The sequence below is a fragment of the Rhinolophus ferrumequinum genome, chromosome 17 (genome assembly GCF_004115265.2).
Source record: "Rhinolophus ferrumequinum isolate MPI-CBG mRhiFer1 chromosome 17, mRhiFer1_v1.p, whole genome shotgun sequence".
Taxonomy (NCBI): domain Eukaryota; kingdom Metazoa; phylum Chordata; class Mammalia; order Chiroptera; family Rhinolophidae; genus Rhinolophus; species Rhinolophus ferrumequinum.
In genome coordinates this window covers 33917909-33936605 of record NC_046300.1, presented here as the reverse complement: position 1 = coordinate 33936605, position 18697 = coordinate 33917909, and the positions used below count along the sequence as shown (strand labels likewise).

General features: G+C 36.2%; 1 protein-coding gene across 3 annotated transcripts in view; it reads left to right on the top strand.

Moving 5' to 3' along the window:
* The window catches only part of TOPBP1 (DNA topoisomerase II binding protein 1), a 49592-nt gene that overhangs the window by 8757 nt on the left and 22138 nt on the right, over positions 1-18697 (top strand). For all 3 annotated transcript variants that reach the window (XM_033132406.1, XM_033132407.1, XM_033132408.1), the window contains exons 8-14: positions 469-638; positions 2259-2422; positions 2572-2819; positions 6237-6556; positions 7241-7413; positions 11075-11286; positions 12172-12458. In XM_033132406.1, coding sequence (XP_032988297.1) covers positions 469-638; positions 2259-2422; positions 2572-2819; positions 6237-6556; positions 7241-7413; positions 11075-11286; positions 12172-12458 — 1574 coding nt within the window. The remainder of the gene's footprint in view (positions 1-468; positions 639-2258; positions 2423-2571; positions 2820-6236; positions 6557-7240; positions 7414-11074; positions 11287-12171; positions 12459-18697) is intronic.

Sequence of the window (18697 nt, the reverse complement as noted above, 5' to 3'; positions counted from 1 at the left end):
CTAACAGACTTAAAAACTAAAAGTCTTAAAAACTTTTTAAAACTTTATTGATGTGCAAATATTAGTACATTTTCTTTATTAGTTTGCTGCAAGTGTTAGACATCATCTGTATTCGTATAAAATTTAAAACTGTTTCTATTTTGTGGATGTCATGTTGACAGTTTAACAAATATTTATAAATTTTTTTTCAAATGTAAGCTTCCTGGACCTTAAAGCGAGCAATTTCAGATTTTTATTGGAAGGAAGCCACTATTAAGAAAATATATTAAATATATTTTCATTTAAATAAGATATGAACCTTAGTTTCATTTTTTCTTCTTATACTTTGTCACCAAGATTTCAGTAATCTTGAATCTTACTTTGAAAATTGTTCATAGCCCTGTGTGTATAAGAAAAGTTAACCTATAGGAAAATATGTAATCAGTTATTTTATCTTCACAAACTTACATGTCTTTGTTTAATATCTAGGTCGTACTCTTTCAGATGTCAGCCATATTTCCAACATCAATGCAAGTTGCATAAGTGACTCCATATGTAATTCAGTTCTTAACAGCAAAGTGGAACCTACACTTGAAAATCTAGAAAATCTGGATGTCAGTGCATTTCAAGCACCTGAAGATTTATTAGATGGTTGTCGGGTATGTCTTTATCATGTAATTATTGCAATAGTGACAATATACATAGTACTTTCTAGTCTGACTTTAAAGACCCTTCAGAGTGGGCTTGCTCCTTACCTACATAAACTCTCCACACTAGCTAATCACATGCACTTACTAGACCTTGTTTATGCTTTAGCTAGCTGTCAGGGTCCCTCTGCCTGGGATGTACCTTCATCTGTCATCCATCAAAGTTCATACCAGTTTTCAACTCTTCTGAACCCTCCTAACAACATTAAAATTTCTGTCTGCTCTGTTTTTTTTTGAGATCACTTAGTTTCTGAACCACTTAATGGATTTTTATTTGTAGCTATCATATATTGTTCATAATATGCTAGACACTGCTAATCATTTCATATATATTAATATGTTGTATATAATCTCATTTAATTCCCACAGATAACTCAGAAATGGATATTATCCTGAGGCTGACACTTAAGAACATTAAAATTTTTGTTCAGTCACAGGACTTAAGTAGTCAGCTATCTACTCCAAAGCCTGTATTTCTAACTGTTAGACCCACTGCTTTATTTAATATCCCTTGGGCTATTTGGTCTAGTGTATGAATATCTTACAAGTGCCTTGATGGAAACATCATATGCTATACATCTAGAGCTGAATACTTAATAGATTCCATCTTGTTGAATGAATAGGCTGTGCATTACTTCTCAAAGAGGATCAAAGATTTAACCCCATTTTATTGTTAAGAAAGAAAATTGGGCAAAGGACCTTACCCTTCTATACTTTTAAAACGTATCAACTTCCTGGCCAAGCAGAAAGTGTCTTGTATAATCTTTTACCCTAGACTATATTAATTCTGGATGGGACTTAATTATTCTTTACTTATAGGAAGTGTGTGATTTCTAATTTTTATTAAAATATGTTCTAGTAATGGAGGTTAGTTTGGGCTATAAATGCAGTTAGGAATAGATTTGTGACTCTTAAGAAATTTTTTAAAGACATATGTAAAATAGAAAAGGATTTTTATACTGATTACGTTGGCTTAGATATATAAAAATAAATTAATTGCATAAGTATTATCCACAAAGCATTGTACTCATCTCTTTGACTTTTCTTATTTAATTAACTCTGTGACAAGGTATCTCAATTTATAGGTAAAGAAATTGGTTTAAAGTGCCTAAGTAACTTGCCATAGTCATCGTTGACAGATGAACCAAAATTTAAATCTAGGTTTTCTAAATTCAGACATTTAACTCCAGTTTGTTTCTATAATTATTTTAAAATTTACAAGTACTAAGATCTTGACAAGTTAAGAAGCTACCTGTATTTTAGAAATTGCAATGCACTAATATTCAGAAGAGAATTGAATTCTGGCTTTTATTTAAAGCCTCAAAATACTTATCAAGTGTCTACTGTGAAGGATTACAATGCTATGGGATTATGAAGAAGTGATAAACAAAATTTCAGAATTGTTAAAAAAAATCAAGTTTTAGAACATACTCCTAATGTATCTTAAAATGTACACAAAAGTTGTCTTATACACAATGGATTGTGATACGTTTTTAATAAATGTGTTTCTATTGAGAGAAGTAAGCCATCTTACATGCATTAATTTAAAGTAAATATTTTCTTTCTTTGCAGATATACCTTTGTGGTTTCAGTGGCAGAAAACTAGATAAACTGAGAAGGCTTGTTAACAGTGGAGGTGGAATTCGTTTTAATCAGCTCAATGAAGATGTAACTCATGTTATTGTGGGAGATTATGATGACGAATTAAAGCAGTTTTGGGATAAATCAGCGCACAGGTTTTGTCCATTTTTCATTCAAAGCAATTTCTCCTCTGTAATGATTTTTCTTAAAATTGCATGTCCATGCAATTTTGAAAACTGTATAGCATATGGAATGATGGTCTTTATGGTTTAAACTAATACATATCTATATACTATTTTTGTAGGCCTCATGTAGTGGGAGCAAAATGGTTGCTAGAGTGTTTTAGTAAAGGTTATATGCTTCCCGAAGAGCCATATATCCATGCTAACTACCAGCCAGTGGAAATTCCAGTTTCACATCAACCTGAAAGTAAAACAGGCCTTTTAAAAAAGAACAGCAGTTTCTCTAAGAAAGACTTTGCTCCTAATGAGAAGCATGAGCAAGCTGATGAAGATCTACTCTCTCAATATGTAAATAATAACCCCACAATAGGTAAGAAATAATTGATTAGTATTTATAGTCATTAAGAACTATTTTAGTGGCAGAATACATATGTGATTTTTGCTTGGTTTTCTAAATTTTAAGTTTAACCTTTTTCTTCCCTTAAAGTTTTATGTTTGTTACTTTTTCTAAGCAGGTGAAGCTAAGGCGTTCTGCTCCCTCTTTTCTCTTGAACTCACAATTTTGATCTATTTTATATAGTGGCATCACTTGGTTTGTGTGAGTTTGTAACAACAGGAGCTTTTATTTTAACCTTGTAACAGATGTCTCTCAGTGGATTATTATGATCTTGAATGCAAACAGTGCTGCACTGTGGACTACCAGCTCAGTAGGTGGTCTTCTCGGTGTGGGAGGGGCAATTGCCAGTGAAGACTTGTGAGCAGCATATCTGCTTTAAAAAAACAACTTACAAAATATTTAATACATCAAAAAAGATATAAACAATAATGTAATGAGTAACTATATTATTGTCTAGCTTTGAAAAACACAATAGTTTATGCCAAAAGCCTCCTGTGCATCCCTCCCCATTTTTTATGGTTTATAGTCTGTGTATATTCTATAAATAATACGAGGTGTGGTCAGAAAATAGGGTGAATTTTTAAATTTAAAAAATCACAGTAAAAGACACATTGCCATTAAGCCCCCTCAAAATTCTCCCCCTAGTTTCGAACACACTTACCCATCGTTCTTGCCACTTTCTGAAGTAGTTCTGAAAGTTCTTTTTCGTGAGTGTTTTTAAGTTGCGCTGTCATGGCTGCCTCGATGTCCTGAATCGTTTTGACTTTGAGGAAGAGCCAGAAGTCACACGGTGGCAGATCTGGTGAATAAGGTGGATGAGGACACAGCATAATGTTTTTATGTGACAGAAATTGTCGTACCAGTAGCGATGTGTGACATGGAGCCTTTCTGTTGTGATCAAAAAATACGGTGAATGCTGCTGCTGAGTGCCAATCAATGGAAAGGCAGGGATCTTCAATATGGGAAGTGGTACATCAAACTTGACTAACAGTGTGTGACAAGTTTCAGCTGTTTGGTGCAGTCAGTCAGGTGTGAGCTACGGTTGAGAGAAGGTGTGTTTTAAAGTGTACTGTAAATCATTCTCTATCATGACAGTGCTCCGAGTTACACATCGCTTCTGGTACAGCAATTTCTGTCAAATAAAAACATTACGGTGTATCCTCATGCACCTTATTCACCGGATTTGGCACCGTGCGACTTCTGGCTCTTCCTCAAAGTCAAAACGATTCAGGACATTGAGGCAGCCAGGACAGCGCAACTAAAGACACGAAAGAGGACTTCCAGAACTTCTTCAGAAAGTGGCAAGAACAATGGCATAAGTATTTGAAGCGAGGGGGAGTATTTTGAGTGACATTAATGGCAATGCATCTTTTACTGTAAATTTCTTTTTATTTAAACATTTACCGTATTATTTGGTCACACCTTGTACTTAGTGGAGGCAGGCAATTAGTTTCCCAGATCTTCCTTTCTAAGGCAGCTAGTGGTTTACTGACTTCGAAAGGATTTGGTGACAATAAATAGTGAACCCTTAAGCACCTTAAAAAGAATGTAATCAAGTATTTTACAATTAATTCATAAAGCAAAATTACTTTTGATTCGAGAAAGCTTTTTCAATAATAGATAAGAAATGTTTATTTATTCTGAGTCTCTTAATGACTTTAGGGTTTTACTTACAGTTTATAAGAACTAAATATCTCCTGTTTGTTTTGTATTAGTAGTCTAAAATTCCACTGCGTTTCTTCTTCCCATCTCACCAGCAATATATAGACATCAAAGGTTTTTTTCCTCTTAGGTGTACTTATGAAATAATTATAATAGCAAAAACAATTGTTTTTACATTTTATATTAAGAATAGCGATTAGAAAACTACTTTGTAGAATGTTTTATAGTATCATGTCACCTTTATGTCCATCTAAGCTTACTCATCCTCATGTATCCCCATAAATTATAAATATACTATTATCTTTTATTCATTATAATACGAAACTGAGGGTCAAAGAGTCTCCGGACCTTACTAATCAGTAAATGCTCTAGACAAAACTATGTTTCTTCAGAGTGTCAATAAGAACAATTTAAGTACTTGTATTAAGTAGGAATAAGTTGTGTGTGTGTGTGTGTGTGTGTGTGTATTTGTACACATACATAGATGGCAATAATTCGTTTAAAAGTGAAAATGTTATGAGGATAGAAAGTGAAAATGTGATGAGGACAGAAATAAGATGCCACTAGAACAGTGTTATGGACCCTGGAATCAGACAGACTTTGGTTTATACCTCATTTCTGCCACTTAATAACTGATCTTAGGCAAGTTACATAAGCTCTTTAAACCTGAGCTTTCTCTTGAAGAAAGGGATAGATGTACCAGTAGTATCAACCTCTCGGTATCATGACCGTTAATTACATGCACGGGAAGCTCTTAGGTCCAATGCCTGTATAAGTGAATAAAGGAAGAATCCTCGAATAGCTTCCAGGCTTGTTGGCATCCCATAAAGCAGGACTTCGCAAACTGTTTGGAAAAGGCCAGACCGTGAATATTTTCAGCTTTGCCAACCACATTCTGTCTCTGTCACATATTCTATTTTGTTTTGTTCTGTTTACAATCATTTCTTTTTTTAATGTAAAAATGATTTTTAACCCACAGGCTGTGGGTCCAGTTTGGCCCCTAGGCTGTAGTTTGCTGATTCCTACCATAAAGGGTGACCTTCCAACACAGCACCACTAGAGTTTTCAAAAACACACTAAGTTTTTACCTCTTAAACTTTTAGCATTGATTTGACAGTGTTTATTGCATATTAAGGACTGTGTATTTTAATAATTGATGTTTTTATATAAGCTATGTTTTTCCTTCTAGTACCCATCTATCAGCTAGCTTTATCTTAAAATGAAGTAGTTGAGACCATTGCTTGGGTCCCTGATCAGTTGTCTTAAGAAATTTATATAGAAACTAGCTCCAACTTCAGTATGAAACATTTTAGGAATTTTTGAAAGAGAAACAACCATAATTCTCTTGCTGCATCCACACAGTTAGTTCCGTGTAAAGGGCTTTACTTCTGTTTTTTCCGTAATGATATTTTCACAATTGTGAATTATCTACACCTGTTTTGGAACTAAGAGGCATGTGGAATCATTGGAACTTCATCATTTTCAACTGAGGAGAGTTTCTAGTCCACTAGGAAGACTTAGAACAGTAACGTGCTTCCTAATAAAGATGGCAATACTGGTAACACTCAGAAGACGGGGTGGGTTGGCATCCTTTATTCATTATGTACTTATTAAAGTGTTACTTTTATGAGTGGTCACAATTCTCAGGCTCTATGTTACCTTAACATCCTTGCTCAGAAATAAACTAAAAGAGAAATTATTTTAGAAAACATTTCTTTTCCTTTCCAGTGGAAGCTGCGAAGTCTGAAGTTGGAGCCTTTAATGATTCTACTCATATTTCTCTGCAAGAAGAAAACCCGTCTTCTGTCAGTCATTGCCTCCCTGACGCTTCTACAATTACTGATGAAGAAGGTTTATTTAGCCAAAAGAGTTTCCTTGTTTTGGGTTTTAGTAATGAAAATGAATCTAACATTGCCAGTATCATAAGAGAAAGTGCTGGAAAAATTGTGTCCCTTCAGAGCAGAATTGTTGCTGATTATGCTGTGGTTCCTCTGCTGGGGTGTAAAGTAGAAGCAACTGTAGGAGAAGTTGTTACAAATGCGTGGCTGGTAAGAAAATACTGTAGCAGTTGATAAACAGTATTGAGGGATATCTGGATGCCAGTAGTGTTCATGTTTCTTTCTTACGCAGTTCGATTTAGATAAATTGGTGTTTGGGTATGAGCAGTGTCTGGATTTTCCTTTTAGCAAAGGAAATTCTAAAATATGAACATGTCCAAGCTTCTTCGTCCTAATCCTGGTAGAGGTTATTGTTTCCCAGGGGCCGAAGCAGCAACAGTCCTTCTTGGGAAGTTACTCCAAGTCATCTCATATGATTTCAGTCTTCCCAAAGCATGACATGCACTTTTGTATTATTCCATCTTGTTGGCTTATCACTGGTTGATGTACCATTGATTTTGTTTTTGTAACTTTGCAAGAATTAAGAGGAAAAAATTATAAACTAATACATTGGAAGACATTAAATTTGAAGCAATATTCAGTGATTTCAGTGACAGTCTGACTGATTTTTAATATCCTTAATATTTTAGAATTTAATATTTAACATAATGAATTGATATATATATATATATGTCTTTATTATAATTTGAACTGTATTGAGAATGAGCATACACAAGTTTATATTAAAGTAAAATTTTTCATCTAAACTAAAATTACTGCTACTGTCACTGAACCAGTGTTAACCACTAGTTGCTTATTTCAGGTTGATGTTATTGTTTCTCTTGTTTTTAAAAGGTAACTTGTGTAGACTATCAGACTTTAATTGATCCAAAGTCAAATCCTCTCTTCACACCAGTCCCAGTAATGGCAGGAATGACTCCTTTAGTGGATTGTGTTATTTCATTCAGTCAGTGTGTGGGAGCAGAAAAAGATTCGTTGGCATTCTTAGCAAAACACCTCGGAGCAAGGTATGTAGTATTTTTAGCACACCTGCTATCTTGGTATACTTTTGTTTTGACGTATCGGAGAGCATTTAAGTTAGAATTTGGCTGTGTGTCTTTATATTATTTATGGGTAATGTGTCGCATATCTGTGTGGTGGCTCAAAGTGGGAGAGGGGAAGGTGCTACTCGATGGATGGCTGGCAAATGTGAACGCTGTAGGCGTGAATGCTTACCTGCCAGGAGAGGGAATATTGAAAGCTGATACGTGGGCCATTGTTGAATATTGCTCGCCTAAGCATCATTCCCTTCCATGTGCCTTATGGTTGATTTATTCTTTTTCAATATACATTTCATTGTTCCTCTGGTTTTCAGCCAGAAATGCAAACGTTAAACGGGAGTAATGAATACTTTCGGAGAAATAAAATGAATATAAAAGTTACTTCCAAAATCAAAATTAATCCTAAGTGAACATTAGGAAGTGGAAAACTGTTACATCAGTACATGTAAGTGAATTAAACTTTTACATTAAAAGAAAAATTAGATTATGAAGCAGCACTTAAAATTCTTTTAAACAAGAGACGCACCTAAAACAAAGTGATTCAGAACATTTAGGGAAAAAGAGATTGGCAAAGATACGTCAAGTAAATGCATACAGAAGAGAGGAGGAGTTGCAATTTTAATACCAAACAAGTTTGGATTCGAATCAAAGGCATCAAACAAGAAAAAGAGAGCACTGTATATAAGGAGCACTGTTCACACGTTATTTAGAGCATGATTATCACTCGTAAAATAAAAACAAGCTGGAGATGGAAGAATCAAGAGAAGTACATTACTTGTAGAAGACTTTTAATTTTCGTCTTTTACTTCTTGACAGGTCAAAAAGAAAACAAGAGGGATAGATTTAAATAGTGTAGTTAGATATTTACCCGGAAACAGTGACCATACCTTTTCGAGTGCCTGTGGAACACTCAGAGATGTTGCCTATAAAGAAATTGGCCACAAAGAATACCTCAGTAAATCCCTGAAGTAGAAAGAACGCAGACCATATTCTCTAATCATGCAGAAAAACTGGAATTGAGTAGTAGAAAAAGGAAATGAAAACACCTTATCAACTGGACATTTTAGAACTGCTTTTAATAGCTCTTGGGAATTTGAAACCATTTATAAGCCTAGAAATCATTACCAACCCAGGAGGAACAAGGAACCCGATGGCCAGATTGTGACCTTAAAATACCATTTCCCACTAAAAGAAACTAAAGAAATCATTAACTACCTGTAGATCTGGGGCAGAAAAGGTACCAGTGAGTCTGGAGTATGTCCTCAGACCAGATAGCAAATACATTATCATAGACTACTAGGGAGGGTTGTGTCCAAAGGAACTCCACTGGCAAGAGAGGCAAATTTAAATATCACTAGAGATAATAATGGCAGTGGATCGAAACATATCAAATAATGTTTAAATCATGACTTCTTAATGATACCAAACAAACTAAACTAATTGGTCACATTTAAAAGATGGTAGAAAACCAACCCATTATTTTGAAAGGGAAAGGATCATTTATCCTGCCTTTCCTATACAGTCTGTATCAATAACATAATCATGGATAAAACAAAGTTTCCCTTTTTAGAGATATTCCAAAAAATAAATGAAAGAATGATAGGATTGTAACTCCTAATGAGTGAAAGAATCCAGGCATTGAAAGTCAGTTAATCACATAATAAGGAGAAAACCAGACAGTATCTGCCTCCTGATGAAGAAAGCACCATCCCCTCATAAGGAATCCTCAACTGATGAAGGCTCTGGATTCAACTATTGGTTTATCGGAAATACAGACAGGAGAGTAACATGTTAAGTTACACCACAGTCATACAATCAGCAAAATCCAGACTCTGAGATAACTCTATATTATAAATGATCCAGTATCTTCAACAAATATATAGTAAGGGGATGGGGAAAGAAGTTCGACCCTATAAGCTAAAAGACATAAAACTAAACTAAATGTGTTTAAGGATGCATTATGTGGTAAAAGTAAAGCAAGGTAAGGAAGTGATGACCATAAATACCCAAATAGTGGCTCTTATTAAGAAAGGGAAGAGGATTGTGAGAAGGGGCATGCTGGAGAAGTTCTGGAGTGGCTGGCAAGATTTTGTTTATTGACAAGGGTGGTGGATATAAGGGTTTTTGCCTTCTAATAATTCATTAAATTATATGTTTTCTTTTTTGCTATGTTCTGTATTTGAATTATACTCAACAATAAAAAGTTTTTTGAAAAGGTGAAATTGCAGAAAAGAATAACAACATGACAACAGACTCTATGAGGTACAACTAAAGCCGTACTCAGAAAAATTCAGTAAAGTGGCTTTGTAGAAAACTAATATGCAGAAATCAGTGACCTTCATATATACAAACAGAAGAGCTAATGAAAACAAAGGCCTCTTACTTGATCTGCAGTGACATAAAATACCTAAAAGTAAATGTGACGTGAAACTTGGAAGAGCTACAGATACTTATAAAATGTTGTTGAGGGGAACGAAAGAAGTCTTGAACAGTAAGAAAGATGTACATGTTCTTGGAAAGAAAGATTAAATATTATAAAGATGTTTCTGTTACCCCCCACCCCTGTGTTAATGTATAAGTTTAACGTGATCCCAATAAAAACAACAAAATTTTTTAGGGAGGGCAGCAGTCAAGCTGATTCCTAAATTCATCAGAAAAGGTTAGCAAGCAGGAAAATGATGAAAATTCTGAAATACAATACAAATAACTATTTAAATATATTTTGTAAAACCTCACTAAATAAATAATAGTATGGCTGAAAGTGGCAGGAAGTTCAGTGAATGAACAGAAAATCTAGAAATAGACCCAAGTACAAACAGGAATTTAGTATATGATAAATGTTATTTCCAGTTATTAAAGAAAAAATGTTCTTTTCAGTAAATAGGATTCAATAAAATTGATGTAACATCTCATACCAAAATAAGTAACAAATGGATCAGTAGGTTAAATGTGGGGGAAAAAAACAAAACACATGAAAATACTGGGAGAAACGTAGAATATTAAAGAAATCTTAAAAGTGGGGAATTTGAATATTAAACAGAAGTCATAAAAATAACTGAATTCTGGTTTATACCTCAAGTGTTTCTGTTTCTGCCCCTACATTCTGTGTTTAATATTCTGTGATCTTGAGTCACTCAATTATATCTTTTCCTAGGTTGTATCTTTACAATGTTTTGTAAAATATTGATATTTCACAGATATTGAGAGGATCAAATGAAATTATATGTGAAAAGGTTTTGAGCAGTTGTAGTGGGCTAAAAAGATATAATGTATTATTCATATACTTTCTTTACTCCCCTAGTTGTTCATCCCTCCTTTTTGGGAGGAAAAGTCAAGGTGGGTGGATGATGATTAATTAAGGAGGAAATTTTTCTGGTTATTTCTTGAAAGTCTAGTTGAATTAATTTGCCTGTGTTTTTATAAAGTTTAATTATAGCAATATATTTTTATCCTAGAGTAAGCGTTTGTAAAGGGATTAACTTCTTTTAAGACATAAAACCAACTTTTAATTAGCGTGACTATTTTCTTAGACTTAGAAGTCTGACAGCACTGCTGTATTAGAAACTTTATTAGTTTGCCGGCCAGTTGTGTTTATCACCATTTGCTTTTCTTTAAATATAACTTTCAGCGTTCAAGAATTCTTTGTTCGCAAATCCAATGCAAAGAAAGGCATGTTTGCCAGTACACATCTTGTATTGAAAGAACCAGGTGGTTCTAAATATGAAGCTGCCAAGAAGTGGAATTTACCGGCAGTCACTATAGCTTGGCTGCTGGAGACTGCGAGAATGGGAAAGAGAGCAAATGAAAATCATTTTCTGATTGAAAATTCACCTAAAGAAGGTTAATACTTTTATTATGTTCTTTTATATGTATGTTTTTACAATTTGATGGTTTCTGGGTTATCAGTGTGCCAAAGCTTGTTTTTAGGAAAGGTCATTGATTTCTACCTTTCGTGTTGGGTACAGTGAGCCACCATTGGGCATTCCTTATTGGGTGGTAAAATGAATGTGTTCATAGCACTGATGTTTAATTTGTATCTGTGCTATCAACTGTAGGCTCTACCTGAAAGCTAGAGGATACAAAACAATATAGTATCATCCAGGGTCTCAGTGTTTGAAATCTAAAGATGTGAGCTTGGATCCCTTTTACTGTTCCTTTTATGGCTCCCACTGACATACCATGTAGTTAGTGTTCTCTCATCTTTGGACTTTTGCGTGTTTTCTCTAGCCCATCTCCTGCATGCCTGTTCCTCCTTTCAGTTCTCAGTTGGATGTCATTTTCCCTGGGAAACCTTCCTTTACTCACCAAGTACGGCCTTGGTCTTGCCATCACACCCTGTATTATCTCTTTTGTAGCTCTTATCCCAGTGTTATAATTCTAAACTTTATAGTCTACTTTCATGTCTCTCTACTCAACTGTAAGTTCTGAAAGGGCAAGGAATATGCATGTATTATGTATTTCCATTGTCTAGCATTGGGTCTGGCATGGAGCAGCCATCTAATAAGTGTTTTTGTTATATGTTGAAAAAAGGTAGGCTGGGGTGGGAGGACACAGTAGCCCCTCTTAACATCTGGTCTGTTTCTTGGAAAGGAGGTATATAACTTTGTGGCTTAAAGTGTACTTGAGAATTCACATAAAAACTAGTAATATAAAAACCTCACTTATGTGCCTCTTTAGAGACAAAAGACATTAGTGGTTCACATTTGTTTCTTTTTTAATCTCTAGAGGAAAGTTTGGAAACTAAACTAACAAATGGGGTAAATCCAAATCCAGATACCCCAGGTCATCCTGCCACCCGCCTGGAAACTCACAGGAAAACAGCTGTTACACCTTTAGATATGAACTGCTTTCAGAGTAAAGCTTTCCACGCGGTGATTTCACAGCATACTGGACAGCTCTCAGTCTCCCCAGCAGTAGGACAGCCGGTCCAGAAAGAGCCCTCATTACACCTGGATACACCGTCAAAATTTCTGTCCAAGGACAAACTCTTCAAGCCTTCTTTTGATGTGAAGGTAAGAAATAGAAACTGGTCCTGGAGTTAACAATTTTATAGTTTATAAATTTAAAGCACCATATTCTTTATCACTTCTAAAGTTTGTAGTAGTAAATTTTCCAGAGATGTTGGCAAGTAGATTCATATTTTGAGTTCCAGTATGTACCCAGGTTTGAGGTACCGTGTTTCCCCAAAAATAAGACCTCGCCGGACCATCAGCTCTCATGCGTTTTTTGGAGCAAAAATTAATATAAGACCCGGTTTTATTTATAAGACTGGGTCTTACATAATATAAGACAGGGTCTTGATGAATTATTGCTCCAAATGACGTGTTAAAGCTGATGGCCCAGCTAGGTTATTTTTGGGGAAACAGGGTAATAGCTAGAGATATACATGTAAAACTAGTACATCTGGTTCAAGCCTTAGATCTGTCATCTGTCATGAAAGGTATCGCTCTAGGCAGATCATTTAACATGATATCTTGTTTTATACAGAGAATACTATCACTTGCTCTGAGAACTCAGATTTATCATAAGGATCAAATGCATCGGTGTGATGAAATAATAATATAAACTATAAAATAATATAAATACATTGCTACTTATCTTTTGATTCTAGGAGAGTACACCCATTGCTTCCTTTCTGAAAATGGCTCAATTATCACCTTACTTTTCAATCATTTCCCTTAAAGAGATGAGTTAAGTCTGCACCTTTGTTTGATCTCCTGAGCACTGGAGTATATGGTTCCCTTTCTGAAAAATAATAATTTGCAAATCAAGGGCTAATTTAACTTTCTCTAATGGTTTCCTTTTATTCCCCAAAGATGATTTTATTCACTGTTTCTTTAGTAGCTTCTGGCCTTTCAAGTGGCTATTCAAACTATTGTCTATGATTTTTTTTATCCATGAACCTTTGCAAAATTATTGTATCATTCATCTATTAAAGTTTTGCTCATAAGATATTTAGAAGCAACATTTTAATAAATATTACTAGTATGTTTTGGAGCAGACTTACAAAGTTTACAAGTTGTTCATCTTCAGAAAATAAATATAAATTAATACCTGGGACAATTTTCTCCAAGCTAAATCTTTGATCAAATCTCTTCTGAAGTAACATTTTGTACTGTGATTATCACTGCTCCTTATGCCTTAAGAAACAGGAGAACTACTGGTTTGGGAACTGTGAGATCTAGAATAGACCTCTGCTTGGCCTCTTGCTGCGTTTTAAGGCAGGTCAGCCTCTTTGGGCTTCATTATTCCCACCTGTAAAATCATGGAATATACGTGACCTCTGAGGCCTCATACTTCACAGAGTCTTTGAATAATAAATAATAAATGAAATAATATTAGTAGGCAAGAAAATAGTAGAAATGTTTGCAGTCATTCAAACCATTCTTCAGGTACCTTGCAATGGAAAGCTGAGGGTTCTGAAATAGTCTCCGTGATGGTACAAAATATGTTTATAAGTTTTGTTGTTTAGAGTCATAGTTTATTTAGCAGTGTTTTTCTCCTTTTGGTGATAAATAAAGTTGTATTTCATCTTATAATTAGGGGTTCTTCAAATTGATATAAAATGGTAAGTTGAATTTTTTATTCTGAAACAAAGAGGACCAACTCATTGGAATAATAACAGAATTGAACATAATTAGGCCTCACAATAAAAAATAGAAAAAAATCTTTTGAGTTGGTGAGAGGGGTTTGGATCTAGTGCTTAAGTAGAGGAACGTACCACATGGGAAGCAGTATTCATGGCACAAGTGCTGAAGGTGGGTGTGTGTGGTATGGGAACTTCTGATTTCTTCCGTATATGAAGAATCCTTTTAAATGCTATGTAGAAATTTTAAAAAACAACTTGAGCAAATATTAGGTTGGTGCAAAAGTAATTGTTATTTAAAAGATTAAAAATAATTGCAAAAACTGCAGTTACTTTTGCACCAACCTAATAGAAAGCCTTACCGTGTTTTTGCAAAAAATAGTAAACGTTGGGTAATCTATAAGGGTAATAAAGATTCTATGAAAAAAATGTAAGCAGAAATAGTATTAAAAATCTGAAGAATAGTTGAGGATGGGCATCAGTCCTACTAGTTATTAAAACCTAAGTTGCAGTAATTAAAACAGTTTGTTATTGTCATATGAATAATCAAATCTGTGCACAAGATTACACCCCATAGATAATGAATGTATTATATGATAAAGGTAGAATTTAAAGCACACAACTAGTAGCCATCCCAGTAGTTAGGATGAAACCTCATACCTTATATCAGAATAAATACCAGAGAATCAGGTATTTAAACACAAGAAATGAAGGCATAAAAATTCTAGAACAGTTTTCCAGTCAAGATGGTGGAATATGTAAATGCTGTGCTCACTTCCTCTCAGGACCACATCAATTACAACTAAACCACAGAACAACCATTATTGAGAGTCTCCTGAAGTCTAGCTGAACCAAAGCCCTACAACTACGGACATACAGAAGAAGCCATCTCGAGAGGGGCAGATACATGGAACAGGCTGGTCTGACACCTGCCTGTGAACGTTAAAAATCAGGAGGGATATCTCGGCTGTGAAGGTTCCCTGCCCCCAACCCCCACCCCCAGGAGCGAGGGGTTCTAAGCCCTCCCTAGCCTAGGGTTTTAGTGCCAGGGAGAGAAGACCCCATAACTTCTGGCTGTGAAATCCAGCAGAGATTGTGGCTGAGTGGGACAGAGGGTGGCTGCAGTCCCAGGGGCTCCTCTTAAATGGCCCACACATGGACTTACTCACTGACAGACTCACTCTCTCTGAGCTCCAGTGCTGGGGCAGCAGCTTGAAAGGTGCCAGGGACATACGGGGAGGAACTGAATTGTCTAGCTAGAGGGGCAGCTAGAGGGTGAAGGCTAGAGGGGCAGCTTTCTCCCAGATGGATGAGCTGGCAGAAGCCATTGTTTTTCTTTGTTGAGCCCTCCCATCCCTGCGTGTAGATATAGGCAGATGCCATATCTGAATCTCCATCAAACTATCACCTTTCATCTGACCTACCCTAGAGATTTCCTGAGACTATCACCTACCCAACTTTTGAGCATTCCCAAGCTGCTTCTGGTAGCTTTTCCGTATAAATGGGCTGCCTTGGCTCATGCCTTGGACTTTACTAAAATCTTGCAAAGGTTCACAAAACCCAAATAAGCAACATCTGGTTTTGGCATGTCCTGTACCTCTGGCTGAGCAACCCTAAGACCAGCACTAGTGACAGCCGGCTTTGGCTCACAGCTAGGCCTCTCAAGACACCTCCAAGCACAGTGCAGGGGGCAGCCATCTCTGGATTGCTTTGTGGCTTATGCCAGGTGACCCTAAGCAATGCACAGACTGCAGCTGACTTGGCCTGCAGTGGGTCCCCGCCCAGGAGGCCCCAGGGCTGGCAGGCCCAGTGGCCATCTTTGGACTGGGTTGAAGCATCACCTGGCCACCTCCAAGGATCACACAGCCAAAGGGCAGACTGGGCAGGCACCAGAGCCCTGCTAAAGTGAATCCTGTTCTGTAGGGTCAGCCCCTGCACAATAGTTCTTTCACTGTAGTCACAGCCAGTTCTCACGGTCAGTCAGCCTGAGGTTCAGTCCCTCCCACTGATGCAAACAGTAACCAAGGCTCAACTATGACAGGAGGGCACATACAACCCATATAAGGGACACACCTGGAGCACCCAGCTCAGGTCACCAGGGAGACTGTGCCACTGGGCCCCACAGGACACCTACTACATAAGGCATTTCTACTAAGACCAGGAAGCATTGCAGTGCTATATAGAAACAAACACAGGGAGGCAGCCAAAATGGGGAAACATTTTCCAAATAACAGAACAAAGCTCCACAAAAAGAACTAAACAAAATGGAGACAAGCAATCTACCAGACGCAGAGTTCCAAACACTGGTTATAAGGGTGCTCAAAGATATCAGGGAAAACTTCAGCAAAGAGATAGAAAACATAAAAATGGATACAGAAAACAAAAAAGAACCAGTCAGAAATTACAATAACTGAAATGAAGAATACTTGGAATCAACAGTAGATTAGATGAAGCAGAGGATCGAATCTGCCATTTAGAAGATAAGGTATAAGTAACAGAAAACACCCAATCAGAACAGCAAAAAGAAAAAAGAATGCAAAAAAATGAGAGTTTAAGGGGCCTCTGGGACAACATCAAGTACACCAACATTCGCATCATAGGGGTACCAGAAGGAGAACAGAGAGTGCAAGGAATTGAAAACCTATTTGAAGAAATAATGACCGAAAACTTCCTTAACCTGGTGAAGGAAATAGATACACAAGCCAGGGTAGTGCAGAGAATCCCAAACAAGATGAATCCAAAGAGGCCCACACAAGACACATCATAATGAAAATGCCAAATGTTAAAGACAGAGAAGCAGCAAGAGAAAAGCAATTAGTTACCTACAAGGGAGCTCCCATAAGACTATCAGCTGATTTCTCAACAGAAACTTTGCAGGCCAGAAGGGATTGGCAGGAAACATTCCAAGTGACGAAAAGCAAGGACCTACAACCAAGATTACTCTACCCAGCAAAGCTATCATTTAGAATTGAAGGACAGGTAAAGAGCTTCCCAGAAAAGAAAAGTTAAAGGAGTTTCTCACCACCAAACCAGTATTTCAAGGAATGTTAGAGGAACTTCTTTAACACACACACAAAAAGATAAAAAATATGAATAATAAAATTGCAATAATTACATATCTGTCGAAAATTACTTCAAGTATAAAGGGATTAAATGCTCCAATCAAAAGATAGGGTGGCTGAATGGATAAGAAAACAAGACACATAAGCTGCCTACAAGAGACTCACTTCAGTTCAAAAGAGACACAGACTGAAAGTAAAGGGATGGGAAAAAGATATTTCATGAAACGGGAACGGAAAAAAAAAAAAAAAAGCTGTGGTAGCAATAGTTATACCAGACAAAATAGTCTTTAAAACAAAGGCTATATAACAAATGACAAAGAGGAATCCAATAATCCCACTTCTAGGTAATTATCCGAAGAAACCCAAAGCACTACTTCAAAGGGTCTTGTGCATACATATGTTCATTACAACATTGTTTACAATGGCCAAGATGCGGAGGCAGCGTGGGTGTCCATCGATAGATGAATGGATAAAGTGGAGGTGGTACGTACATGCAATGGAATACTGCTTGGCTAGGGAAGGGAATGGGTTCTTGCCATCTGGGGCAGCATGGATAGACCTGGAGGGTGTTGTGCTGAGTGGAGTATATCAGACAGTGAAAGACAGATGAAATGTGTTTTCACTTATAAGTGGAATCTAAAGAACAAAATAAACTCAGATACAGAGAACATTTTGACGGTTGCCAGATGGGTGGGGAGTTGGAAATGGGTGAAAAAAGGGAAGGGATTAAGAAGTACGAATTGGTTACACAGTAGTCATGGGGATGTAGAGTATAGTGTAGGGATAGAGTCAGTAATATTGTAATAACTAGGTATGGTGTCAGATGGGTACTAGATTTTTTGGGGGTGATAGATGGGAGGGAGTTGGAGGGCAGGGTGAAAAAGATGAAGGCATTAAGAAGTAGAAATTAGTAGTTACAAAATAGTCACAGGGTTATAAAGTAAAGCAGAGGGAATATAGTCAATAATATAGTAATAACTATGTATAGTGCCGGGTGAGTACTAGTTGGGGGGATCGCTTCTTATATAAATGTCTAACCACTATGCTGTACACCTGAAATTAATACAAAATAATACCAAATGTCAACTGTAATTGAAAAATTAAGGAATATAAATTAAAGCTGTAATCCAAATTTCCAGATATAAGACAAATAAGTCATGGGGATGTAATGTACAGCATGGGGAGTATAGTCAATAATATTGTGATAGCGTGGTACGGTGTCAGATGGTTGTTGGACTTACAGTGATCACTTTCTTAGGTATATAAATGTTGAATAATGATTGTATACATCTGAAACTAATATAATATTGTATGTTAGCTATATTTTACTAAAAATCGTTTAAAAAAATTCTAGAACAGGCCACGAGAAAGTTTGTTTTTAAATAATCCCAGCATGAGGAAGGTCTTTCTAACTACAACATGTAGCTGAAAAGAAAAATTTGTATGCATTTGACAGTAATAAAAAATTCTCCATATTCAACTATGCAGATTTTATAAAAGTATTCGTTTAAAAAATATTCTCCATGGCAAAAGTTTGACAAACTACAAATTGGGAACAAGTTTGTGTATATCACAGTAGGTTATACACACACACACATACACA